We start from the raw sequence: 27,695 nt of genomic DNA, 5'->3' as shown, positions 1-27,695 counted from the left end.
GATTAGTCTCTACTTTCTGAAAATAATTTTCCTCTTGATCCCATCTTTTGATCACATCATGACCCGAAGTGTGAGGAATCTGCAGTCCATGTGTTTTTCCTTCATTTAGAGTCATGATGCTTTTATTTATTTTGATAGATTACCTCTCCTTTCAATATCACCAATCTACTGTCACCCTCTAGAATATTATGGGGAAAAAGAGTTTTCAAAGAAATATTACTTCGCACAGAGCCTTAAAAAATGTCTCTAGTAATGGCCAAGACTAAAAGTACTTTGTACTGAAAGTATTAACACTCATAAGAAGTCACTCATCAGAAGTCAGCAGTCCACACCAGAGCAAATTTTTTGTGTGGTGGACTCACATCCACAGTAGTGGGGGTTAGGTCAGAGGTGGACTTTGTAGAAGCTTTCTGGTAGCAGATCGCCTAGTGTAAGACTGCTCAGACCTGTGTCAGAAGAAGTGGGATAATAGCGTATTAGTTGTTTTCCGCAATTCATGACACTGTTTATTTTTATGTTTGCATCAGGAGAAAATGTTACAGTTGATGCCATCTTCCACACCTTTGCCTCATCACTCTATGTCTCACAAGGCTGTCGTACTAGCACCTGTGAAGGTGTGGAGCTCATCAAGACAATTTATGTGAGTAGGAGATTTCTTTTGTTCTGCCTGTGTACTCATGTATGTCTCTGTCTTTCCTTATTAACTTTTCATTCTCTTGTTCAGTTCCAAACAAATCTGACAGGGAAGTGAAGTTTTCAAAGAGAAGATGTTCCTGTATGTTTTGTGAAGGGAAGGAGGCAAATACTGGAGAGAGATTCTATGAATGCTTCCCAGAAACTGTCAGCTTCAGCTTCGGGCTCCTTTTCCTATGCTTAAGTTGTTCTCTTTTTTATATCTGCACAGCTCTTTGTGTGGACACATAGCCAAAGCAATCCATTAAAAAACATCAAAAACCAAAAACCGACCAAAAAAACCCCCCAAACCAACCCAAATGCTCAAACAGCCCAAGCAGAGCAAAAAGCTCAATTTCCAACTGGATCAGAGCCTGATCTGGTTCACCGTCAGTTTACACAATACACAAAAGAAAGAGCTGTGGTGAAGATGGGAACATGTGAGCAGAGAAATCATTACGCTGGCACTGTTACCGATGAAATGGGTATGGAACTATGCCCAAAGGGCAAAGATGAAGTGCTTGCTTCTCACTAAGAGATCACAGAAGTCACGTGAGAGAAACTATGCGAATACCTTAATATGAGGAAAAGCTTCAGTTAGAATTGGTGCACTTCAGGAAGCTGTTTCAGTGGATTTTCTCACCTTTGAGTGAAATTTTGTCAATCCCATGTGAATTCTCAAGTCTACTGATCAATGAGCACATAATATAGCCTTTGCTAAGAAATTGTCCCTCATGACTGTAGTGGGTTGACCCTGGCTAGATGCCAGATACCCACTAAAGCCACTCTCTCACTGTCCCTCTGCAACTGGACAGAAGAGAGAGAAAAAAACCAGCTAAGGATTCATGAATTGAGATAACATCTGGGAGATGTCACTTACTGATTACCTTCACGGGCAAAACAGACTCAAAGTGGGGATATTGCTAACAAGATAAGAGCCAAAGAGTGAGAAATAAAACAGTCTTAACACCTTCCTCCCATCCCTCCTTCCTTCCAGGTTCTCCCTCTTCCCCCCCAGTGGTGCAGGGGGACAAGGAATGGGGATTATGGTCAGTTGTTGTTTCTGCTGCTAGTCAGGGAGAGGAGTCCTTCCCCTGCTCCCATGGGGTCCCTCCCACGGGAGACAGTCTTTGATGGACCTCTCCAGCGTGAGTCCATCCCACAGGCAACAGTTCTTCACAAACTGCTGTCCCGTGGGTCACTCCTCCATGGGGTGCAGTCCTTCATGAATGAGCTGTACCAATGTGGGTCCCCCACAGGGGCCATGAGTCCTACCCAGGAAAAACCTGCTCCAGTGTGGGCTTCCCTCTCCATGGGCTGCAGGTCTCTGGCAGGACCCCGCTCCATCCTGGGCCTCCCACAGGGTCACAGCCTCCTTCCTGCATCCACCTGCTCCAGCATGGGCTCCTCCACGGGTTGCAGGTGGGTCTTTGCACCCCAATGGTCCCTCATGGGCTGCAGGTGGGTCTCTGCACCCCAATGGTCCCTCATGGGCTGCAGGTGGTCTCTGCACCCCAATGGTCCTCCATGGGCTGCAGGGGCACAGCTGCTTCACCGTGGTCTGCACCATGGGCTGCAGGGGCCGCAGTAGCTGCTGGAGCACCTCCTGCCCCTCCTTCTGCACTGACCTTGGTGTCTACATTGTTATTCCCATGTTCTCACTCTGTTCTTCCCTAGCTGCAATTCTTTCTACGCAACAACCTTCTTTTCTTAATATGTTATCACAGAGGTGTTACTATCACTCCTAATTGGCTCGACCTTGGCCAACAGGAGGAAGTCCGTCCTGGAGCCAGCTGGCATTGGCTCCACAGGAAAGGGGAAGCTTTTAGCAGCTTCTATCAGAAGCCACCCCTGTAGGCCCCCCCCTCCCCCCCCCCCCCCCCCCCCCCCCCCCCCGCTACCAAAACCCAGCCACAGAAACCCACTACAATGACACACAAAGATACTAGTCAGGCCTTATTTGGTGGTCAGGAAAGGATTTTTTTTAATACCAGCTCTATATGCATGTAACTAATAATTTTTCTGATACGCAGTACCTTGTAATTCCAGCCACCCTGTCTTCTGCAAATGCAAACACTGCTGGAGTGTGTAATTTCAAATGTGCAATTGTAACAACATTTCAATCCTAACTCACTGTCTGTCTCTTAATGAAGGTCATACTCACAGGAACTATTTTGTCCTCTGCCTTTTTTTGGCTTTCTGTGATTTCTTCCTTCTCCACTCTTTTAAACTTTCTGTAGCCCCTTACCTACTCTTTTCTTGCTTTTTCTAGATATATTCTGTGACTACTCAAATTCTAAAATTTTCTTCATTTTCCCATCCTCCTCTCTCTTGCCAGTTCTCTGCACTGTCCCCATATGACCTTTTTATCCCTTGCAGGATTCTGGCACACTTGGCTGTGCTGTAATAGGACCCGCTTGCACTTATGCCACCTACCAAATGGTCTCGTAAGTACCACCTCTTTCCCTTAATATTGTGATGTTAAAGATATCAGTTGCTGAACAAAGTTGCTTTGTGAACAACAAACCTGCAGAGACATTGGGGTTTAGAATACATCAGAGACCTCAAGGTCTACAATAAGGCAGTAAGACTCCTATGCATAGCCACTATGTTTGGTAGGGTGAAGAAAATCCCCTTCCAAAGCCCACTGATGAAATCCCAGTGAAACCAGGGAAACTTCTAATTCCAGACAGTAAATTGATCGATTGATTGATTGATTGAGGATTCAAAAGGTGTAGCTCCTTAGCAACTGCAGCAGATAAGGGATGTGAGCTTGAGGCATGTAGACACTGCAGTACTGCAGCAACAGGGCTCCTTCTGGGTGAGTGTTCAGTCACTGAGGGAGGCCTGAGTTATATGTGCCAAGAGAAGATCCAAAAACCCCAACTATCTTCAGTAAAGATTGTTTAGATGGGGAGCAGACAGTTTCATCCAAACCCTTCTGCCTGAGGAAGCACTCCTGAAGAATGAATCTCTCTACTATTGTCTTAGACGTGAACATGTATAATTCTATTCTATATTATACCATACATTAATATGTTCATTCTCAGATGTTAGCAAAAGTGTAAGCTGAATCTGCAGACTTCTAGCATAAATAATTTTAAAACCTCCAGTCAGTTATGACATACAAATTCATATGGTTACCCAGGTGAATCACTTCTCTTTCTAAACTTTGGTAGCTTTTGGGTTTCACTGACAGAAACAGGGAGAATTGAGACACTTTTATCTCAAGATTTGTCTGCTTTTAGCTCTGTACTTTTGAGTGGCATGACCAGAAGTGAATGCAATGTTACTGGGGAATGCATGCGATTGATTTATAGAAGAATCTAAAGCATAACTCATATATATAGAGCACCATGGTAGAATATTGTGCAGTATACCCCATTTTATTCACTGTGCCTCCTAACTTAATGTTTGCTTTTCTATCTGCTGGATATGGAGATGCCCAGAATGATGCCAAACTTTTTTCCTTGGACTCTGACACAGTTAAAAGTGTGAATAGCAGAAGTTTGTGAAAAGCAATAAAGAACAGTAACTGTTGTGCGATAGCCTTGTGAATCAGAACAAGTGCCTTACTTTTATAGAATCATACAATGGTTTGGGTTGGAAGAGCCCTTCGAGATCACCTGGTTCTAACTCCTCTGCCCTGGGCAAGGGCACATTCCACCAGACCAGGTTGCTCAGGGTCCCATCCAGCCTGTTTTTGAACACTTCCAAGAATGGAGCATCCACAACTTCTCTGGGCAGCCTGTTCCAGTGCCTCACCACCCTCACAGTAAAGAATTTCTTCCTAATGTCTAATCTAAACCTGACCTCTTTCAATTAAAAGCACTTTACAACAATTTAAGTGTGGGAAGGGCGCTGTGGGTAATGCACCCATGGGAAGTGGGGTGGGAGTGTGCAGAGCCGATGTCGGCCCAGATGCTGCCTGCACTTGGCCACTCTTCTAGGTTTCATGTTTGGCTTATCAAATGGATATTAAACAACACAGTGGAAACTGCAAGAGGTCTGTAAGTGCAGCAGCTGTGGGGATGTTGCAACAGAACAGTGGAAGTAACAAGAGTGGTTTGGGATTAGCCGGATTGTCTACCTCAAACTTCTTCACCATTTCTAATTCAGGAAATCATTGAGCAATGATTAAAGGGATGAAATTTGACAAGTCCAATCCAAATTCTGTATTCTGTTCCTGGGATCCTGAGTAACGTTGGACACAAATATAAATTGTGCAGAAAGGGATCTGGGGGTGCTGGTTGGCAGCTGGCTTGACAGGAGTCAGCAGTGTGCCTGGGCAGCCCAGAGGGCAAATCACATGCTGAGGTGCATCAAACACAGCATCACCAGCTGGTCAAAAGAGGTGATTATCCTGTGGTACTCAGTGGTGGTGCAGCCTTACCTTCAGCACTGTATATAGTTCTGGGCCTCACAATTTCAGAAGGATGTGAAAGTCCTTGGATGCTTACAAAACGGGTGAAAGGGCTGGAAGGCATGTCCTCTGATGAGCAACTGAAGACACTGGGTTTGTCTAGTTTGGAGAACAGGAGGCTGAGGGGAGACCTTGTTGCTTTCTACAGCTTCCTGAGAAGGGGAAGTGGAGAAGGAGGTGCTGATCTCTTCTCCCTGGGGTCCAGCAGCAGGACATGTAGGAATGATTCAAAGCTGTGTAGGGAGAGGTTTAGTCTGGACATTAGGAATCATTTTTTTACTGAGAGCATGGTCAAACACTGGAACAGGCTTCCTAAAGAGGTGGTTGATTCTTCAAGCTTGTCAGTTTTTAAAAGGCATTTGGACAATGCCCTTAATAAATGGTCCAGTGGAAGGTGTCCCTACCTGTGGCAGAGGGTTGGAACTGGATGATCTTTAAATTCCCTTCCAACCCAAACCATTCTACAATTCTATGAATAACATGCTACAGCTTTTGGTCAGCCCTGAAGCAGTCAAGCAGTTGGACTAGATGATTGTTGTAGGTCCCTTTCAAATGAAACAGTCTATTCTATTCTGTTCTATTCTAAGTCTGTCAGAAAAATGTCTGTTTAATTAGTGAAACAGTCTCCTGGCATTACTTATTACATCATCTCTGTCTGTTTCTGTTGCAACAAGTATAAACCCTGTAATTTGGTAAGTGTGCTTCACCTGGAAAATAAGGTTTTGTCACAATAATGCCAACAACTCTTATGGCCATGATTTATGAAGGCAAAATTCCATGACATAAAAAAACCCCATACAAGAACTGAAATATTTTGAGTCTAGTCTGATAAGATTGCAGCATCCAGGAAAATTCCTTTATCTTATTGTCTCTGTGTATAAAATCATCTTTGTTTAACAAATTCCTTGTCAGCAGAGGGTTGCCTTAGTTTTTTCTCCCTGACTGCTGCTGTTGTACAGCTCCTAAAATATGCCATAGTGAAACTGAGGAATTTTTCCTTTGAGTTGTAGGAGTAAAGCTTTTTTGATGGAAAAAAGCTGCCACCCTGCAGCACTGTCTCAATAATGAGATTAAATCCATCCCATGTTAATGGCAGCCAGGGAGCAGAAGCAGATAGTTCCTTGAGCCTTTGGACTCCTGTCACGACCCTTGGGGCTGAAATGGTGCATGATACTCAAAAGGGCATGAATAATTGGAGGCAGTGAGAGAAGATGCCTGGACCAGTTCAACAGGGCTTTTTGATGCCAATACAGACTTGAAATCTGCTTGTGTTTTTCAGGAGCATTCTGTTTCAGGTTCAAATTGCTGTTAAACTAATGCAGGGAACAAGAGGAGAGGGACTTGAGGATGGACATCAGGTGGTAGCTGCCTTGGTGCAACAGCAATCTGTTCAGACTTGTCCTCTTATCTCTTCCTTCAGACTTGACACAGTACTGAGCCTGCCTCTGATCTCTGTAGGGAGTTTTGGACTGTCCTGTGACTACAAAGAAAACCTAACCCGCCTTCTGATTCCAGCCAGGAAAGTGAACGGATTCTTCTATTATTTTTGGAAAGATTCTCAGCTGCCATTCAAAACCATGACCTGGGAATCTGTCTACATTTACAAGAGGACTGAAACCTCAGAGGCATGCTTCTGGTAAGATCTGGATCCACCTCTGAGCCAGCTGTTGATAAATGCTGTCTCCACCCTTGGACATGGTTCTTATGAGCTGTTCTTTGAGCCCTACACTTTGGGAGGTGCCTTACAACTACCAAGGAATGAGAGAAGGAAAAGATGAATTATACCCTTTAGCTGTAGTGCATATCTGAAGGTTTCAATCAGTCTATTTTAAATATTTGCAGGCTTTTCCTGTGGACAGCATTGCCCACGTGTTCTCTCTGATGGAAATACCTGTTTATGGCCTCTTTGATATAAATAATGTGTCATGAGAGGCTCCTCTGTCATGTTCTTCATAGATGTCTTTTTAGGTCAGGGGTCTTACCAAGCTCTTACAGTGTTTCTCCACATTAATGGCACTATTGTTGCTCCAAAACATTTCCAATGTTCAAACTATATCTTTCTTCAAACAAAATAACCCCAATGATTGCAGAGTTTAGGCTATGCTCTCACCAGTTTGGAGCAAAGGAAACAGTTTTTACTTTGTGACCCAAAACATCAGCCTGTGTTTGATTCTCAAGAATGCTGGGATTTCTCCTTGTCTGAAAACAAAGGCTGGTTTTAGACGAATAGACTCTGTAATATACTGATATTTATAATTACTTTTCTACTAATGAGTCTTATTTAACTTTAAGCTCATTTTAGTGTTTTTATGCTCCTTTGAATTTTTTCCCAATTTTGAGATATAAAATGCTGATTAATTAAAAAAAAATCTCATTTCTCCTATTAATTCTATAAATGTAGCTCAAAGGCAGCAAAGAGTTCATGGAAATAACTGTTACATATATTTCTAATTAATAACCTTAGGAACTTGCAGAATTTCAAGTAAAACTTATGACTGTATTGGCTACAGAGTGATATAAGCATGTATTTATGGAATATTTTGGATACAGTATTTAAAATATTTTTTTCTGAATTAAGGGACCTAAAAACTGATTTCCAGTTCACTCTTTTGTAGGTATTTAGGGACTTCTACTGTTTCCTTCTTTCTTAGTATAGATAGCAACTTGATCACATGATGTAATTGCCATGATTACCTCTCTTTGATGTTTTGAAATATCAGTACACTTCGCTTATCTCTTACTACAATCCCTATTCCTCTATGTTTGCAGCTATAATTGCCAGTGCACTACACACACTAGCTAAATCCCTTTAATCCTGCAGGTTTCATACTTTTCTTACCTTTCCAAGCATTTCTTACCTTGCTTTTATTAATAATTCTGTTCAGGACCTTCTTTATGGCTTCAGAATTGTTCAAACTCCTATACTGTTGAATTAACAAAAAAAAAATTAAAATTAATTTTGTATATCTGCCCATTTTTCATCCTAATTTAGTTGTAAAAATGCATCTCATTCTCCTTTAATAAAAACTGTAAACTTGAAGGGTTTTGAACTGTCTAATTTGAAAAGAACCCTTTTGTCTAAAGCACAAGTAACACTACATGGGCTAATTGTTTTTCCCATATACGTATAAAAACAAGTGAATACTCAGTGATAGCAAAATCAGGTTATGTTTCAACTGTGCATATGTTCCTGTAAATTAACGGTTAATGATTATGTTCCTGGAAAAAAAAAAAGGAAGCAAAAGATATTTAGTAGTTCTTAGGACTGGGATTTCAGTGCTGGTTGATCAAAAGTTATGCAGTTTGAAAACACAGAGAGTTCTTTTAGTTTTCCCTTTGCAGTAACTTTATTTCAGACAGAATTTTTCTTCTCAGACACAACATGTTGAAGCAAGAATAAAATTTAGGAGTTGACTGTTTTTCCTTAATCTTTTAGCAAGCTTTTACTCACTTTGTTGGGTTTTTTTGCTGTGCTTATTTTCCCCTTCAAGTTTTATCCGACTCTGTATAGGCTTTTTTTGTTGCTGCTTTCCTTCCTTTGCTTCTCTCACAGTCAGGGTACATGTGTGCTTTTTATCTTTGTTCTTTCTGCAGCTCCTGTTTACTCAGTTGAACCTCCACACGTCTTCTCAGATTACCACTTCCTGGCTCTGCCTCCCTGTTAGTCTGACTTACTATAATTTCCCCATATCCCTTTTTTTCCTTAATTGTTAATGTCTTGTTACCTCATTGCATTTTCCAAATCCATCCTTCATGTACAAGGCTGAAATACCTCTGGTTGACTTTCCAAGCACTTCTGCATCTTTCATGCCATGTATTGATTTTCTTGCTTTTATTGCTGCAGAAAAGGTTTCATACCAGCTTATAAACACTCTTGTGTGCCATAAATCAGCCTATCTTGCCCTGTGGCTGATTTAGGAGAATGTGAGAAGTTAGCAATTTTCTGACAATATCTTTGCTCCCTTGTGTCAGGTACATGAATGCTTTAGATGCTGGAATCACAGAGTTCTCCGAAAAACTGAAGTTCAAGGATATTTTAAGGACTCCAGAGCAGCTGAAAAGAACTGTGAAAAATCCAAACCGGAAAAGCAATGGTAAGGGCTGACGGTGCACTGTCCTTGCAAGTAGGTTGCTTTTCCCAGGAAATCAAACCTACCCCTTAGTTAGGTTTTAGGAATAGCCTTTCACCAGACACGGTGGAAACACTGATATACCATTTTATATGGATGTAAACATAAAATGGCACAACATTCCTAGGTTCCTCTCTCCACCCCCATAAAATATGGGGGAATATCCTGGTTCCAGAGAGCTTCTGGGGTGAATTATCCCCTGTAGGCACAAGCTCCTTTTTGTGAAAGATTCAGAAATCCAAGAATCACAGGTTCACCTGAGAAGGGTTTTAAATACTAGAAGAATATAGATACTATAAGCTCTCTATCATTCATGTGTTTGCAGCCCTGGTACATATATGGGCCTCATTTTGCCATCAAGGGGCACTTATTCTGGAAATGACTGATCTAAACTAGAAAAACAGATCAATAAATACCTCATCTTCTCTTAAGACTGAACACCTGGCATCAGCAGGCCAAATGAGTGTGAGAGTAAGCAAGCTAATGAAACTATTACTTGAATGCCATTTAACCTAGAATGTTCATATCAGTAGTCCATATTGCATCAGAACTAATGCTTACTTCAGTGAGATAATAGTAATGCTCTGGTGCAGTCAGATAGAAAATGTTGTAGGTGTTGAGGTGCCTTTTACTACTTCCCGTCAAATGTTCTGGTCTTACTGCAGAGAGGCTGTAGCTCTGTGCCTGCATCCCAGCACAGCACAGGACAGATAATATGTCTTAGCCCAGAATTGCTCTACTGCCTGCTACTCAAACATGAGGGAGCAGGCAAATATCCTCTCCTTGTCGGTACCTCTCACCAATCTGTTTCCATTTTTTCCCAATCTGTAGTGATCATCATGTGTGGCTCTCCAGAGGATGTCAGGACAGACCTAGGGACGGGGAAAGTGGATAATGACATTGTTATCATCCTGATAGATGTCTTCAAGTAAAGTATCACCTTTGCTTTTCCTCTTTTCTCTGCAGTTTGCTGATGGATACAGATAACGGAAATAGTCTGAGTGGAACTGTTTTGTTGAAGAAATGCTCTTTCACAAATTGTGCTTTATTGCCATATTTCCTCAGGTCTTGGCATTTATCTAAGCTGCTTAGTATTTAATTCATGGCACATCCTCTACAACATCTCCTGTATTTCATGGAATATTTTTCTAAGGCAGTGACAGAGCAGGTTGGGGTAGTTCCTCAGTGTAGGAAGCCATGAGAGAAGCAGAGTCCAAAGTCAGAATGGTGATAAGCCGTTTATATGAGAAATTGTACGTTTTTCATATACTCTGCCCAACCAGACAACTATGAAAATATGATTTACAGATTTTTCTAGGCTCCATTTGTTCAATTTTTAAATTATTTAAAAGACAGATACAACTGTTTTTCCACTTTATAACTCTTGCACTTTATAACCATCTCTTCAGCATCTTTATAAGTACATAAATATAACTTTTCAGAGAAGTTTCTTAGTATACAACCTAAGTTTTCTGTTGTTGTTCCTCTTTACATTGCTACAGAAATCTTTGTAGATGAGGACTGACATAAACTGGCCTTATCAATGGTAGCCTCAAAAGCTTTGGCTGTATATGAGAACCAAGAGCTGATCTTTGGCCCTAAGCCTAAGTGACACAGCACAGCTCATATCTGTATAGCTATGTGTAGATGTCCAAACTGGGTGTTTTGGATATGCCTCCAGTTGCCATAGCAAATCACACTCTGGGAGAAAGTTAATCGGCCCAGACCAAAAACATGCCTGGGACTGTGCTGGCAGTGTAATAGATGGATGATAACAAGGCAACTTGTTATGTGCCCATGTCTTGATTTTAATTATTTCACTGTTGGTGTAGCAAAAAGAATCCATGAACCTCTAGGGCCTGCGGAACTTCCCAGCTCTCATGTCTAAAGCTGACCTTGACAAGTCAGGGCTGAGGAACTTTGGATTAATGACTTCAGATACTTAACCTTTGGGTCCAAACTGAATCCTGTGGTAGAATCTTCTCTGTCCTGTACACTTTGAGGTTCACCATATATGTTTTTCAGAAGTATGTCTAAAAGCTTTAGGCATTCCACCATTTTATCCAGGCTCTAGGAATCCCCACTTGCTTTTTTTGAGTCAACTGGCTACAATTCCTGTTTCTTTGCAAATGCACAATAGGGACTCTGTATGTGGGTGCTTTAACTTACTGGTGTTGCATATATAATTGTTGCATTAGGTAAGGGAGATTAGGGGCTTCTCTGCTGTGATACGCATCTTTCTGATGCTACCCAGCCACCTCAGCCTGTTTTATATGCTGCCCTCCTTAAATTTGCTACATACCCTTGATTTTGCTGAGTATCTCAAATCATGTTATTTTTCTTAAAACAGACAAAATACAGGCATGTGCTGGATGAATACTCAAGCTGTAGATGAGAGAGTAGGCAAAGTCCTGTGCTTCTCCAGGAGTGACATCCCTCTGACAGTGATAGATTTACATTTTCTTCAGTTTTGAGCCATCTAGCAGCCAGCACATAAACATAGTCTTTAAGCTGCCCTCGGGAAAGGTGGGATGCTGTAGGATTATCCAGCCTAGTGGAGTCTAATGAAGTGTCCTTTTCAGCTGGCTAGTTTAGTCCAAGCCTGGATGAAAAACACTTTGAAATTCTTTAGGGTGAAAAGTACAATGTAAAAGTCAGAAGGTTCACAGAAAGGCAAGGATGGGGCTCTGGAGTCAAAATCCCGCTAGATGACCATGGAGCAAAGCCTGTGGTCTCCAAAAAGTCTTAATACAGTATTGACTGAAAAAATAAAAGGATGATCAAACATGAATAATGAGAGAAGGCTCATACAATTATCTTCTTTTTATGGATCTAGCTATAGCAATGCCAGTTACTGCCATGTGACACTAATATCTATTGCTAAATTCCTCCTTAATATGTGAGTCCAGTGGTGGCCAGTTTGTGAAGCACTTCCAGATGGCACCTCAAGGTGATGAAACCAAAGATGCCTGAAAGCTACATCTTCTGCTTGCTCTAGCATAGTTTTCAAGTTCACACAGTTTCCTCTGATTTTCCTATCTCACTGAATTAAACAAATAAATCAATAAGCTGCTCTCTGCACTTCTCTGATTGTTTCATGCCCTCCTGTTAAATGCTTTTAGTGCAAATCTGCTGTGCTCAGTTCTAGCAGAAAATATCAGAATTAGAGGAACATGCAAAAGAGTGCAAAAGAGGTCAGAAACAGGCATAGTAACATGAAGAAACTATGATTGCAGTATTGTGGATTCCAAGAAGAGATTAAGTTTTAATATATATAAATTCTGCTTGAAAAAAAAAGAGGAAATAAACAGGGCAGAAACCAAACAGTTACAATAATAACAATAATTTGCTGCAACCCTTGAGTGTTAGATTGCCAGATGTCTTTAATATTACCTTTTAATATATTTAAGCACAAAAGCTGGCATCAGGGAATAAGCAATATAAAGAGCTGTATGCATGATGAAATTTTATTTTCAGAATTACTGTTTTAACCTGTTAAATAACAGTGCCATTGGGAAGAGGTGAGTGATTCTGTCGTGGATACCACTGGCCCTGTTGTTGAGTGTTCATGGTGTTCTTGTGCTTTGCTTTGCAGTAACACGTACTTCAGGAAGAACAGCTCAGCTGACTACATGCAGAATGTACTTGTCCTGACTCAGTCACCAGCTAATTACAGCAACAATACTGTAATTAGAGACTACACAGAGTGTGAGGACAACACCCTGGTAACTACACTATTTTATATCTGATTATTGCATTCAGTTCATTCATGTTCATGCACTAGGAAATGAAACCTAAAAATCCCCTGTCATGCTTCCATGCTGGTATTTTCTTGCAGTATCGCAGGATGACATTTTGTCTTGATGTTATGATGTAAAAATATAGTATTGTAAGGCAAACATGCAGGCTGTCATATTCCTACTTTGTGAAATTCAACTCAAGCTTTTAATTTGGTCTTCAAGCGTCATATTCACAGGGCATGAGGGAGACTTATAGGTACATGGCTTTCCGACTCCACTTCTGAGTGACTGACAATCTTACAGGCATCACTTAAGAAAGTTCTATATATGTAATTGAGATGTGAGCATTGAAAGTTCAGAACTAGTAACTGTTCACTGATTTTTTTGTGCAGATATGTCTAAGAGGTGACAACCATTGCAGTTTCTGTCCAGGGGCTTTCCAGATAAACTTCATAAACAGGAACCTTTTTTTTCTGTTGGAAATACGTATTTTTTTTTAATTTCCAGAAAAGCAGAAACTGTGGAAATGCTGTATCTGCTTAGTGAAACTGATACTCCTGCCATCTGCCTAGGAACCAGGCCCTTCATGTAGAGTTCCTCCCAGGATTTGTGGCTTTGAGCTCCAGCTCTTCAGCAGGCAGCCTTAAGCTTCTGGCTGGATTTACATGGCTTCTAGATCCCCCAGCCTGGGCTCAATGCTTTTTGGGTGCCAGCTCTGTGGCAGGCTGCTGGAAATCTGGCACAGCTCCTTGCCCCTTAGCTGTGGCCATCTGGAAGCCCAGACTTGCTGGCACTGCACCAAATTATCTGCACAGAAAGTCTAATCCAAAGCCAGGATCTTTGGGACACACTGAGCAGAGCAGACCTGTCAAGAACCTAGAGTGTAGGATTTCTTGAATCCTTTGCACCAGGATCAGCATGCCAAAACTTTATGTTCATCTCTTGTAAGTTTTCATGACCCCCCTGTCTTTACACACCAAACATATATTATGTTTACCTTTATTTTTCCAAGTGAGAACACTGATGTGGCATTGGCCATCTACTCCCTCAGTTTCAGCAGATTCTTGTCTTCCATGCTGGAGCTTCTGCCAAACACAGACAACCAAAGTTATTGTAGCTTTAAGGCAGAATCATGAACTCTCAAACTGCCGCTTTTCTTTTTCCTTTGTTCTAGACGGAAGATGACTTTCTTGTTGGCTATTCTAATGCAGTCTTGCTGTTTGGGCATACTCTCAAGAAATTTATTGTCTCCCAGAGCCCAGTGTCACCTCTCAGTTTAATCAATGAATTCCGAGATACCACTTTTGAAGGTAAAATAAGTGCAGTCCTGTGCAGGGTTCATTAAATTGATGAGGGGAAAGAAATTTGGGTTTAAACGCTCCTAAGATAAGTCATTTCTATGCTAAACAAGTCCAAGCCCTTCAATGAGTTTTTTCTTTTTATATAATTTTTACAAGGATGTTATCTTCAGTATTTGATGTTCAAAATTCCTCGGAAGTCACTTAGCTGAGCTTTAATGAAATAGTTTCAACCTTTTGCAGTTTACAAAGCCATGTAGGCCTGGGTATCTGCATGTGAGTGTAGGCCAGCTGGCAATGATTTGGCTCTTCTTAGTCAAGTTTCTTGTTCCTCTCACAGGTTGTCTAGCACCAGTGGGCTTTTATTTTGCAGGCCATGGGCTTAAAATCACAGAATTCAATCATTAGGAAAAGGCAGAGGGAAGACTTACACAAAGAAGTGACAGCATTACCTCTCTGGGAGTATAGTCCCAGCTATTGCTTCACATCAGAGATCTGTACCTAAATGACGACTCAAAGTTTTTTGTTTATATCTCACCTACGTTCAGCAAACACATGTGTAGAAGTTTCTCAAATTTTTCTAAGAGGGCCTAACAGGTTTTAGGCTTATCTTTGTTTTAATCACGGTATCCCATACCTAGCAAAATATGGTTTACTAACTCCTCCTGGAGACAGCATGCCTTTTTGAGTATCAGTAAACTTATCTCTTCAGTTTAACTCTAAATGTGAAAGTTAAATTGCACAAACTTTTTTACTTATCTGAAATACTGCACTGTAACGCTCTTCATTATTAGTTTAGTTTAAAAAAAAATATCCTAGAAGTGAGAGGTGTTGAATCACCCTCATTCTTTCTTGTGAAGGAGGCTGATAGTAGTGATTTCATACAATAATTATTTTGGTATTAAAAAGGTGGACCATGAAAAACTTAGCATCAGTTTTTGAGGTGAAAAGGGAGAAGGTAATTCCTGAACTAAAATAATGATGACACTGAACTTCAGGAAAAATAAAAGAAGTCATCATCAACAGCAGCAAAAGAGCAATCTGAAGCTGATCAAAAAGACGTTCCCGTAAAAAAGAAGGGGGAAAATGAAGGTGAGACTTTCAGGAGTGGTGGGTATTGGCTATGCTTGTGCTCCTGTTGAGACAACCAACTTCATGGGAGCAAAATCAAGCTGTGCTGAGGGACTTGGGAACCTGGTTAAAATGGTATTATTAGAGAGCCAAGCAAGTAGTTTTCAAAAGACTAAGGGGAATGAAAGTGTCCTTGTACTTTCTTTCTTGCTGATAGATTCAAACTGCAGGTGGAAACAGACTATTTCCTTTCTCACTTCTAAAATGGTCCCTTCAAGGGAGGTTAGTCTGACATTCTTGTTATGCTAAAGAAACCTGACAAATACATTTTCTTATAGCTAGAGGGAGACTTTCCTCTTCAGTGCAGTCAGTTCAACACATTTTATTGAATTTTGTAGAGAAAATGTAGTGTTGTATTAACAGAGAAGTAGTGCCACACTGAGTTGACACATATTCTAGCCTATATATGAAGAAGAAAAATATCTTGAATATCAGAATCCTTTTTTATCCCATCCTCCATGCCCCATTTGTGTTTCTGAGAACACAAGCTCTCTGACTAATTCCTTGTGTCTGCAGGTCTACTGGGTCCTGTGACTCTAGATGAATTTGGAGACATTGATACCAATCTGACCCTGCTGTACACATCACCAACTGCAAAGCATGTACGTATGTCCAGGGAGCAACTGTTTGACCTTATATATGAAAAGAGAAACAAAATGTCGTGTACTATTGCATAAGAATGATGGAAATAACTACAGCAGGAGTGGTGAAGTGCCAAGGCATGCTGTGCATGCCAGAAGGGGGTCATGCGAGATGTGCTGGAGACTGACAGGATTGATGTCATCTGGTGATTCAGTAAGTGAAGTGCAGCTGGTATTTTCTGGGATTGGTAGATTTATTTTCAGAGAGAGGGGAGGAATGAGGAAGAATATGGCAGCCGAACATATGGCTATGCTGAGAAATGCACCACTGTAGAAGAAAGAGCAAGAATTACTTTGAGTTTGGGTAATACATTTAGTAAGGGTAGTCTGAAGCAAGGGACAAAAGAAGGACAGCACAGCTGCTGACTGCATTTCTTCTCTCCTACATCCATAGTTCAAACCTCTTCTGTATTTCAACACTCACAACAACGAGACATACACGGCAACTAACAGTCCGGATTTTATCTGGAAGAACCACAAGCTGCCCAGTGATACTCCAGGCACTGGTGAGACACCCATTAAATCTGCCTCTACTTTGAAGACAGGATCCACCTGCTGTGCAATCCAGCATGTTACCTTCACACTGCCCCCAGACAGTGACGCCAGGAGATGGGTGCAGAACAGCATCTTTCCTTCTCCTGCCCCATCGCTCCATGGTCTCTGCATCCAGCCCAGTTCTAAACCTTCTTTTCTGTTTAGGCACTACTACTAAGTCTCTCATAGATTCCTTACTGTACCAGTGATTGTGGGGAATACCATGGGATGTTTCAGAAGAGGTCACCCCTGCGCAAATAATCTTCACTAGAAGATGGTGGTGATGTGAATTGCTTGAAAGACTGTTCAGGAAAGGCAGCAGAATTAAGGTCATGATGAGTTATCTGACTCTACATTTCTGTATCACTGATGGAGCATGGTGGCTTCTGCTTGCACCTTTATCCTTGCTGTAGGGAGCTGGGGAGAGGACACAGCACTGTGCAAATTCAGGGTGCATCTCTGGAGGAGTCTCTGAGAATAGCTGACTCTTTGCAGAAAGACAGTGGGAAACTATGGTTATCATAGAATCATGGCTCTATCTACACCCAAACTTTAAATCCGAAATCCCAGAAATCACCACTTCCTTTTCTTTTGAGTTTTTGGTGACACTTGAATAGAATGGATGAAGGCCCTTGTTATTCAGCACGGTAGGGTACAGCCTTATCAGTCTGATCAGACTGAGATTTTTTTTCCCCTTTAAGACTGCTGCCACATGGTGATTGGCAATGGAAGGGCATATGTTTCAGAGTGTGATTTGCAGAATAAAAATTATTGCAGTGGCAGTGGTTGCAAGAGTTAGTACACAGTGGGTTAGTGTTCACCTGAGTCATTTGCATCAGTGAGAATCCAAAGATGCTGCTGCTAAAGGTCTCTGCTAAAGGCCTCCCATTATTTTGCTGTACTGCATACCTTCATTAGGGAATAGGCAAAGCATAACTGGAGAAACAAACACCTTCTGCTAACTATGAGTCCATTCACAGTAAAGTGGTAAATGGATTCAAACATTTTTATTCCTCGGTAAAGTAAATCAGACACCCTCAAATTAGGTTTTACCCCTTCTAAGAAAAGCAGGAATAGTGGTTTATTGGCAGGGATGCACAGGAGCTGCCAGGAAAAGGCAGCAGCTCTGATAAGGCTCCAGTTAGACAGTTCTGAAAAGAGCAGAGGGAGTTCACTGGAGCTTTCATTTTTCATCTCTGGTCAAATCTCTGGTCTCCCTTGGTATGACCATGAGTCCTGCCTGTGCAGAGACAGCAACACTGCACAAGTCAGCCACAGGGTCTCCCTGCATCAGGTCCCTGAGGAATGGGCTTTCTGACTCCAGTCCTATTCCCATCCATTCCTTGGGGCCCACAAGATGCTGTCTTGTCAGTGGATTTTTGTATCTTTCAAATATTTTCTTCAGTATGTTCTTGTTTGAAGCTGCTGCACAAGGACAAAAAAAGTGGGAATTGCAGAAAGCCAGTGTCTGCAAACCAGTAGTTTAACATCCAGTGCTTAATGAAGGCCTGACACTGTGGCCAAGCCATACTAAACTAAAGTAAAACTTCCTCCCACAGGCACTTGATTATTTTGATTTGATTCACATTTTTAAAAAATAAACCTTTCTTCAATGTGATTCTAAATAAATATATTCCCCCAAAAGAAGATGGCCAAAGTTGAAGTAATCACTTTAAACTTGCCAAAGCCAGTCAAAACTTTCCAATCAGAAATGTGTTTTTTCCTCCAGGGAGGTGAACAAACGGAGCAACCAGACCCCTGCTCCTTCCTAAGCTGTAACTGAGAACAGCTGAACTAGTTCTGCTGCCTATCTTCCTCCTGGTATCCCGTGATAAACAAAGGAGCTTCATCCACGTTTTCCCATTATTCAGAGAGTTTTAGCCCTCACTCTAAACTTGGATAAAATTAGCCTTGAATACACAAACGTTTCTGGTTTCAGAGGATCAGGTAATTTGTGACTCTCTGTCTACGTGTTGTAATACTAAGAGCCAGGAGGTGGTAGCAGAGCCTCAGGAAAGGGAAATTACGGTCCCATAGCGCTTTCATGGGAAACTACAAACTGCTCATTGTTAAGCTGCAAGCCACGATTCACAAACCTTAAGTTTTAGAGAATTCGTACAAAATGGCTTTGCACATTCTCATGTATCTGTCATTTTATGGCGGTGACTTAACGCCCTTCCTTTAAAAGAGTAGTACTGATGGTTTTCAACAGAGAGGATCAGACTAATACTAAATTCCTAGGAGAACCTGAGACTGATGCTGGGATGAACACAGAGAAAGCTGGATCCAAAATCCAGAGAAGTTAATAAACTGAATTCTGTGTCAGATACAGACACTTAAATTGGTATGTTGAAAATCCTTCCTCAGTTGCTGCCTGATTCTGAAGGCAGCTAGTGTATGTAATTTTGGTTTTTATTTATGTATTAATTTTTTTGTGTGCTTTTATTTCTGTTTCTGGGCACAGACGGAATTGTGTTAGCCTCAGTAAGGCTGAGTAACTCGCTCTTTTACTATCCATAACCAACATGTCAATCTGCAAAACAAGATTCTGCTCTGCCTTCTTTGCCTAAGAGAGTTGCTCAGTAGAGTAGGTACACTCTAGATGTGTGACCACCAGCTGCAGCTCTGCACTAAAGGCCTGTTACTCTTCAAAGGAAGTTGGTGGCCACCAACTTTCCTTCCCAGTACCCCTGAGCTCCAAGAACAGACAAAAGACAGGCTTCAGCTCACTTTTCTACATTAAGACAATGAAAATTACAACCTTAAAAAGTCAGCTCCCAGCCTTGTTTGTCTTGCCTTCTTGCTCAGGTTTAGAACCCTTATGTGCTCTGTGGTTTTTGGGTCTAAGTCCTCAGATTCCTGGACAACAAGATTTTCAAATTGTTTGTCACCTGGCAGCTTCCAAGGACACTTGAAAAGCTTTGCGCTGCCACCATATTTATTTTCCTCTATACCATATTAATTTCCTACTGAGGACTACAGCGCTCAGTTGCACTTTGTCATCTCAACAAAGTGTCTACAGAAGGGTTCAGAAATGAGTCCACAGTCTCCAAAGCTCTGTCTACAACTACAGAATTACTTTAAACAACTGGATTAATAAGGGGAAAACCCAGGTGTGAAACGTTGAAAAGTCTGTGTATGTTAAAAGCTGTATCATGATTTCCTTCCTTACCTCTTCTTGGATAACAAATTTGTGTGGAAAATGCCTCTCAAATCCATAAGTGGTTGTACCCTGTATCAGCTGAAATTCTGGGTTGAAGCTTCAAGTGTATCCCATCCTGAAGCAAATTATATCAGTAAAGACCCATGGTGACGAAGGTATGGGTAGTTGTGGAAAATTCACTGCCAATAGTTCATTGGATGGGTACCCAGCAGAACTGAATCAGAAAGTCATCACTAAACAACCTTGATAAAAGGATCGAACCCTTGTTCCCCATTTCAGAGAAAGCCTTATCCAAAGGAGTCAGTGAGGACTCTATTTTGCATTAAACCCTGGTTATGCTGGAGGAAAACAATGACTGATTTCAAATAGCCATCTGCTTACCCCATCTACATCTCTATCTCACAGAGAGCGGTACACAAGGGTTGCCTCCACCATCCACTCTTACAAAGTTATTACAAGGAGAAATTTGGTTACTTCATTTTAAAAATGTAGTTACTAGGAAAAGTCAGCTTTATTTCTGGACTGTCCTAGTTTGTTTTTAAAAAGGAGAACACCTGGAAACTGCTGCTGAGCAGATGTGAGATTTAGCGCTGTTGAATTCACCTCCCGCCTGGGTGTCCCTACAGAGTGCCCATGCCTCAGGTGGGGATTTAAGACTGCACTGCTCTGGGTCATGCTTCATCCTGCATTGAAAGAGGCAGGTGCATGCCACCTCTAGGCTGGACTTTACCAAAGCCTCTCAATTTGGATGTGGCCAAAAATTATCCCTGGTCAGCTACTGTGACTTGCATGTGTGAGTGAGGGTAATTTCTTAAACTCAATATTGTTTTTCATTATCCTCTGTCAAGTTGTTTATTTTTCATTTTTCTTTTCTGCAGGCCCCCACGTCTTGACTATTGCTGTATTTACACTCACAGGAATTGTGATTTTGGTTCTGATCATCTCTTTGGTGATTCTAAGGTACCAACCCCTTTGTCTTTCTGTTTGTTTGTCCTTGAACAGTTTTCCTCCTAGGGCAATGCCTTTGATCTCTCCAAGAGCCATTCATTAGCTTACCTTACATACCTGCGTGGTTGCCCTCAGTGTGAACTCTTTAGTATATGCCAAGTAGTGCTTGCATCTGTAGTGTTGTTATGACAGGTTAATAATGAAGGGAGAAGGTACAGCAAGGCTCAGTGTTCTTGCATGTGCTAAAAATCTCTGATTCCTATACACAGAAACATGTGTCTCAGACCAGTCTTCAGACTTTTTCCACTTTACTGCCCATCTTTTGCTTTCTTGGGGTTCACTTTGTTTTTTTATCCTATTGGTGACATAAAAGTTCAGTCTAGAAGGAAGTATTTTTCTTGAGTCACTGTAGAAGTCAAAACGCCATGAGATTTTGGTGTTTTCATTGCACGGATCTATTCCTTTGACTCAGTCCAACTCCTTGCATAACAATTCTTCTAACAGCTTGGAATTTCATGAAAATAACACAGTCCAGCTTTATCATGATGGGAAAAGCAGAAATAGAAATCAGTGATATCTCCTTTTGATGGAAGAAATCCCACCCTATTTCCAAAGTATATGGGGTTTTTTAATCTTTAAAAAATTGTCTTATCTGTGCATCTGTTTTCAGTTTATATCTTTGTTATATATCAGAGAACTTCAGAAAAAGCAAGAAAATCAGGTCTTAAGGAAAGTTGATTAGAAACAGATGCTACCCAGGCTCTCTTGTTTTGAGTAGACCAATCCGTCTTGCTAACTAAAGCAAGGAAAAAATCAAAGATGAAGATATATAACTCTTACACATCCAATTTTACTCAAGAAATGAAGGAGCTAATCATTGCCACATCTAAGCACTAACGCTTTAAACAGGTAAAGTTTGAAATGGCTATGAAAATAAATAAACATTTGTCTTGACGATATGGACTTGTAAAAGATTCTGTACTTTTCCACATTTGCAGAAGCATAAAATCTAAAGATTCTGTTTAGATTATTAGATTATTATTGTATACACATCATTGCAATATTCCCAGGCATCAAATATAGAAGAGATTTCTGGGAATTTTTTAGAATAAAGCTTGCCCTCTTAGTGTCAAAACAATAGTAAACTTCTCAACTATAATTGCTACCAAAGATTGTCCCCTAACAAGCAAAAGAGAAGAGAAACTCAGCTATGAAAATTGGCAAAATGCCTCATTATTCCTTCTTTATCTCCCAATTTTCTAGGACACTCAAACTATCCCACAACTACCTGTGACTGCAAAGTAAGAAGGCAAAGTCCTGAAAAACATATAACTAAATATTTGCCTAGTAGATTTTAATTCAGTTTTGTATGTTCTTAATCACCAGGTGACACCAGTTTCAATTGCAGTATATCCTGGTGACACACACACACCTTACAAGACAGAACTGAGAAATTATTGGTCTTCTTTTTCTTGTGCAAATATATGCTAAAAAGATATTGGAAAAGGGAATGTTATTAGGCAACAGTATGGGTTCTCTCATTTGGAGCATTTGCCAGTTGTTATCAGTGCATTAGGATTTCTCTGCAGACTCTCCGGTCAGTTCTTGGGTTTTAGTAAAGAAGGGACTTGCATGAGTAAGTGGGTAATTTGATGAGTACTAGTCTTCTTGCAGCTTTTCTCTACTTCTCTAAGAAAAGACAGTGCCTGCTCTGAATTTCTGCAGGAAGGACAGCAGTTTGTTTCTCCCTGTTCCAAGGGCTCTTCCCTCATTTTTACAAAATGTGCAGAATACAAGGGACATCCACAAAAAGGCATCTCATCTCAACACCATTGTTACTTCCTCTCCTGGCATTGTATTCACACAAGTTCTTACTATCCACTGTTGATGGCAGGACTGCCTTTGGCTTGCATTTCTTTGTGGGACCTCTCTTCCAAGTACATTCAATAACATGGAGGAGAAAACTATATAAAATCCAGATGGCTCTTTGTGCTTTAAATTGTGCTGACAGCCCCTGAGACTGGCAATTGCAGCAGTTGTTCTGCTAAATCTGTTCTGTTTTCTGCTACAGAATTGAATGAGCATTTAGGCTTTCCCAAAGCTAGGGGAATTAAGATTATCCTCAAACTGGAAAACTGTGTGAGAGCCAGAGGGCTTGTGCTCAAGCACTGTCAACCTAACAAACCATTCCTGTGTCATCCTGACACTAGAAGCTTCCCTGTCCTAGCCTCCTGTTGTGGGTTTCGGTTCATTGGGAGGATATTCTGAAAGACTTCCCTGGTTTTTCAGGAAGTACAGGAGAGATAATGAACGCCGGTGGAAGAAATGGTCCCATATACCACCTGAGGAAATCTTGCCTCTGGAGACCAGTGAGACAAGTCATGTTAGTCTGAAGGTAAGAGAAGCACAGTGCCCAAAGCTGGGTCTTGGATTCTGTCTTCTAGAGACCATCAGTGCTGGGGTGTTTAGAAGCTCTGACTACAGTGCAGACTCTGGTTCTGGTAGAACTAGGATCTGTTAATTTATTTTTTTTTTCAACTCTCACTTGCTATATTGAAGAAAAAGATTATTCCCCATCTATTGCTCCCTGATAGAATATACCTGTTTCTGTCAGTAAAGCTCATTTTGTGATGGGGGAATGGAGGGGTATTGACTTCCAGTCTTTCTCTGTTACAAATGATTTCCCTGTGCTTTGTTATGCCTCTGTAATGTCCAAGAGCATGAAAGCAGCAGGCAGAGGACCTGGGAGTGGCATGGATGTCCAACACTTTCTGTGGCATGTAGTGGCCCTCCCTAGAGAGAGAGGCTCATGCTTCTCTGTGTGGCACACACAGACATTATTAATCTCTCTGGATCTGTCAGGTGGGGAGTAGGTGATAATTGCAAGTTAATTATTCTTCTTTGTTCTCAGATCGACGAAGATAAGAGACGTGACACCACCCAGAGACTGCGCCAGGGCAAATATGACAAGAAGGTAACCTGACTGCAGTGTCCACAATCACTTCCTTGCCCTTATGAGGGCTCTTGCTGGGAGGAGGTTGTTCTACCTCCTCTGACCTTGCAAAATGGCTTGATCTTGTAGAAGGAATAAGCTATTTATTCCCATCAGGTGGTTTGTATTTTGCTTCCTGACAGGAGGCAAAATATTAGACTCCATGAACACCCAGCCCAGTCCAGGAGCACAGAAGCAGAAACACAGGGACCAAAAATCTGATACATTTTGGTACTGCGGAGATTAATAGATTAAGGGAGGACAAGCCATTTACATAGCAATTCTTGTGCTTTCAGTAGAGCTGCTTGCCTGCCTGAGGTATATTCATGTTGAGTTAAAATCTGCAGAATTGACAGTTCTAAACAGTAAATCCTATGAAGAAAATATAACTCCAGTACTTATTAGCTGATAAACTGAAACTTCAACAGTGAAGCAGTAGGCAGGTGTTTCTGAAGTATTTCTTTGTATGGACATTTCTTGGAAAAGAAGTACGAATTGCTGTTGTACTAAAACTATGACTTTTTTCCCCACTGGTATTTTTCCTTCAGGTGGTGATCCTAAAGGATCTCAAAAACAGTGATGGTAATTTCTCAGAGAAGCAAAAAATGGAACTGAACAAGGTACCTGTTACAATTAGCAACTGGACACAGCAGGATGGGATGGAAACTATGAGTGAAGTCATTGCTTTCCAACAGCCGTATGCTTGTGCACGTTTGTGAGATGGATGGGTAATGAGTTCCTCAAAGGATATTGTTTGAGGAACTTTCTCTTTGTGTGTGTGATCTCATCAACAGTTCAGAGTCTGAATAGTATACCAATGAAGCTGAAGATGAATGAAGTAATTCATGTGCTGTCATATGGCCTTATTAAATACATTTTTATAGCTGATTCCAAAAGGCAGTGCACTCTTTTAGCTCATATCCTGCTAAGTCATGAATAGCAGAACGTTGTAGTTAAATCTTATTATTGAATGCCAAGTGCAGCTCTTAAAATATAAGTAATACTCTGCTGGCTTGTGCATACAGACTCTTCCAACATGGGACATGAATTTGGATGCAGTACTGCATATTTTTTTGAATGGTTTTCTTTTCACACAACACAGCTATGCTGTGAATTCAATAACCTGTAAAAATACCTCAAAGTAAACTATAGTTGTCTATTTAAATGGACAAAGTCCATAATATCATGCAGCGTAAATAAATTTTTATTACTTACTCATTTACTGACTGATTCTCAGCATTCTGTCACTGTCAGCTGGGAGGTTTGAGAGGCAATAATGGATATTATAGGGGGCTCTGGAATTGACTTGCAGTATCCAACAGCAGCCACTTTTATCTCCCTAATCCAGAAGGCTCTGGAATAACAAACATCTTCAAGTACTTCACTCAGTGCGTTAGTACACACTGGTTTAAGGGAACCTCATACATCTTATCAGGGCCTGAGATAGAAAGCCATGTCACATAAGTATCTGTGACCTGTGTTTCTGTATTAACAATGATTGCTTTTAAAAACAGATGAAATGTTTCTGCTCTAGCTCCTACAGGTTGATTATTACAATCTGACCAAGTTCTATGGCACTGTGAAGATAGACACCATGATCTTTGGGGTGATTGAGTACTGTGAAAGAGGTTCTCTGCGGGTAAGGAATTCTCCTTAAACCCCCAAATTATCAAATTTCAAAGTAAGAAAAAAAATCCCCACCTCTGTGTCTCTGGCCCTCATGCAGCAGCTATGGACTGAGCAAGTGGTGGCAGGTTTCTGACTCCCAAGTTTTCTATCCCTTGCTTGGTTCTCTCCAGCCTTCCTCAGGTGTTGCTGTGTCAATTTGATGGTTCTCAAGCCAGGAGAGGATGAGGTGAGGTGGAGGCAAGGATAAGTACAAGTAGAGCTCTGACCAGGCCACAGCAACAACATTTGTATTGTGTCCCCAACTGGAAGCATATAGGATATAACTTTATCTTCATTTTCCAAGTCGTAGCTGTTGTCTCTGCTGATGCCCTCGCGGACCCCAAAGTGCCTCTAGAGTGTGCAAGGATAGAGAAAAGAATATATCCATACTAATAAGGGACAACTATGGCAAATTCCGTGTTGTAAGGGACAACACCACTTTATTTTTGTTTATAAAAGAAATGGTAAATTGATGCCTGGCAAAAGTTATGAAAAGACTTATGGTTTATTATTACCAATATTATTTCAGTGCTAATCATGAAATGATGGTGGCATCAACTCTTCTGTGGGCATATATTGTCTCTGCTTCTGCATTCATACAAAGACTCTCCTGTAGCAGCGAGGTCTCTGGAACAAACTCACAGCCAGGCAGCAAAATAACAGCTCCCTCTCTGAGTCCTTTTCTTGTAAAGTGGCATACTCATGGAAGTTTACTTTTAGCAGTAAAGTAAGTGTAAGTGTAAAGTCAAGTCATAGTGTGACTGGCAGGTTAAGATAAAGGAACAGTCTACTTTGAACTTATAAGGCCATGAGTAAATTGGTAGGAAATGGATTGCGAGCACAAAACATGAAAAATCCTCTCCCTTTCCCTTGCACACCTTGACCATTTGTGTCTCCATTATTTTGTTTTCTTAAAGACCTAGCTTTAAGAACAATTTCACAATTTATCTTTAATTGCACAAACCCCTCCTTTCTGGAGTCCCCACTTTTCTAGTGTAAACTTAAACTATATTTCATATTCCCTATTTTTGAGTCGACTTCTGTTCTAGTGCATGTACTCCCTGTAAAAAATAAAGTTGCTGGTTAAAAGGCTCTGCAATTTGGATACTCATATCTCATCTTCTGTTTTCTCCCCGAAAAACTTTTTTTCTCTTGACAGGATGTTTTAAATGATAAAATCTCCTATCCTGATGTCACGTTCATGGATTGGGAATTTAAAATCTCTGTCATGTATGATATTGCCAAGGTAAGTGGGCTGCTGACAGTGTGATGGGAATCAACCAATCTTGTCTTGCAAAACTGATCATCTGAGAAGTGTAGCTCTTAAGGTCTTCTCCTTCTTGGCTAGAGCTATATGTCCTTCCACTTTTTTCTCCTCTGGGGACAAGTATATGAGGCAGGAGAAACCAGTGGCTCTCAGACTGAAGGAGAAAATAGGGGCCAGAGCTGGCTTTGGGCTTTTTATAAATAAACAAATAAAGCATGCCTCAAAGAAATGTGACCCAAAGATCAGAGGGTTACAGTCTGTTGACCGGTGGCTCTGATTAGTAGGGCTTAGGCAGTCACAAGATCTGCAAAACACACTACTTTCTGGCCTCAGGTAAAGCATACAAAGCAAAACTGTATTTTTTCAAATGACAGAAGTATTCTAATTTGTATCCAGAGATGGGATTAACTTTTTCTAAACAAATTGTTTATCTACCATCCTGACTTTTTCACTAAAGTGAGAAACTCTAGTTTCTCACAACAGCTATCCATTTCAAGCAGTTTGAGAGGGAAGAAATTAATCTTTTATGGAAATCAAGGCTATTTTTCAGTAGCTTTCAACAGATCTTTGCACTTTAGGTCCTTGTTCTAGGAAGAATCGATATGCACGGTAAAGAAATTCTATTCTACACTGGAGACTTGTAACTGGTAGTTAAGAAGCCTTTGTAATTCGTGGGTATAATAATTCATTATACCTCTGCAGATAAATGTAAAGAATCATCTCTGTCCTTTGGCTAGCGCTCAGCTGCTCTCCTCTTCCTACTGCTGGTTTGCAATTGGACAGTCCTCCTGTTTCCCTACATCCATAAGTTCAGATTTAGTTTCCAAGATAAATGGCTCCACTGTGTCTGTTCTAAAGAGATATTGAAAATCTTGTGCTTTATTAAAGCCCTCTTAATCCAAATTGCCAGAGTTTGTTGGCCTTGTTAACGAGTTTCAAGTTCAGTTAACGTTCAGCATTAAGTTTGACTTTAAATAGTAGCAGTGGAGTTTCCCTGCCTCCTCATAGCATATCAAAAACCCAGGGTATTTTTAACCCTTTTCAGTTCACCTTCAGATGTTTACTTAGCAAATAGGGACTAGTACTGT

At 40.9% G+C, this 27,695-nt stretch overlaps 1 protein-coding gene across 3 annotated transcripts in view; it reads left to right on the top strand.

Annotated features, from left to right (window-relative positions):
• Positions 1-27,695, top strand: part of GUCY2C (guanylate cyclase 2C) — a 54,542-nt gene that overhangs the window by 8,360 nt on the left and 18,487 nt on the right. For 2 of the 3 annotated variants that reach the window (XM_032689108.1, XM_032689109.1), the window contains 15 exons: positions 528-640; positions 3,052-3,119; positions 6,516-6,731; positions 9,068-9,189; positions 10,057-10,153; positions 12,821-12,950; positions 14,140-14,275; positions 15,911-15,996; positions 16,430-16,541; positions 20,611-20,692; positions 22,970-23,075; positions 23,592-23,654; positions 24,221-24,292; positions 25,207-25,311; positions 26,500-26,586. In XM_032689108.1, the coding sequence (XP_032544999.1) occupies positions 528-640; positions 3,052-3,119; positions 6,516-6,731; positions 9,068-9,189; positions 10,057-10,153; positions 12,821-12,950; positions 14,140-14,275; positions 15,911-15,996; positions 16,430-16,541; positions 20,611-20,692; positions 22,970-23,075; positions 23,592-23,654; positions 24,221-24,292; positions 25,207-25,311; positions 26,500-26,586 (1,595 nt within the window). Of the gene's footprint in view, positions 1-527; positions 641-3,051; positions 3,120-6,515; positions 6,732-9,067; positions 9,190-10,056; positions 10,154-12,820; positions 12,951-14,139; positions 14,276-15,910; positions 15,997-16,429; positions 16,542-20,610; positions 20,693-22,969; positions 23,076-23,591; positions 23,655-24,220; positions 24,293-25,206; positions 25,312-26,499; positions 26,587-27,695 lie in introns of those variants that run through there. The other variant, XM_032689110.1, reaches the window with a different exon arrangement.

This window comes from Chiroxiphia lanceolata, chromosome 5 (assembly GCF_009829145.1).
Source record: "Chiroxiphia lanceolata isolate bChiLan1 chromosome 5, bChiLan1.pri, whole genome shotgun sequence".
NCBI lineage: Eukaryota > Metazoa > Chordata > Aves > Passeriformes > Pipridae > Chiroxiphia > Chiroxiphia lanceolata.
The sequence above is the reverse complement of the archived record's forward strand: the minus strand, read 5'-3'. Positions and strand labels throughout refer to the sequence as shown.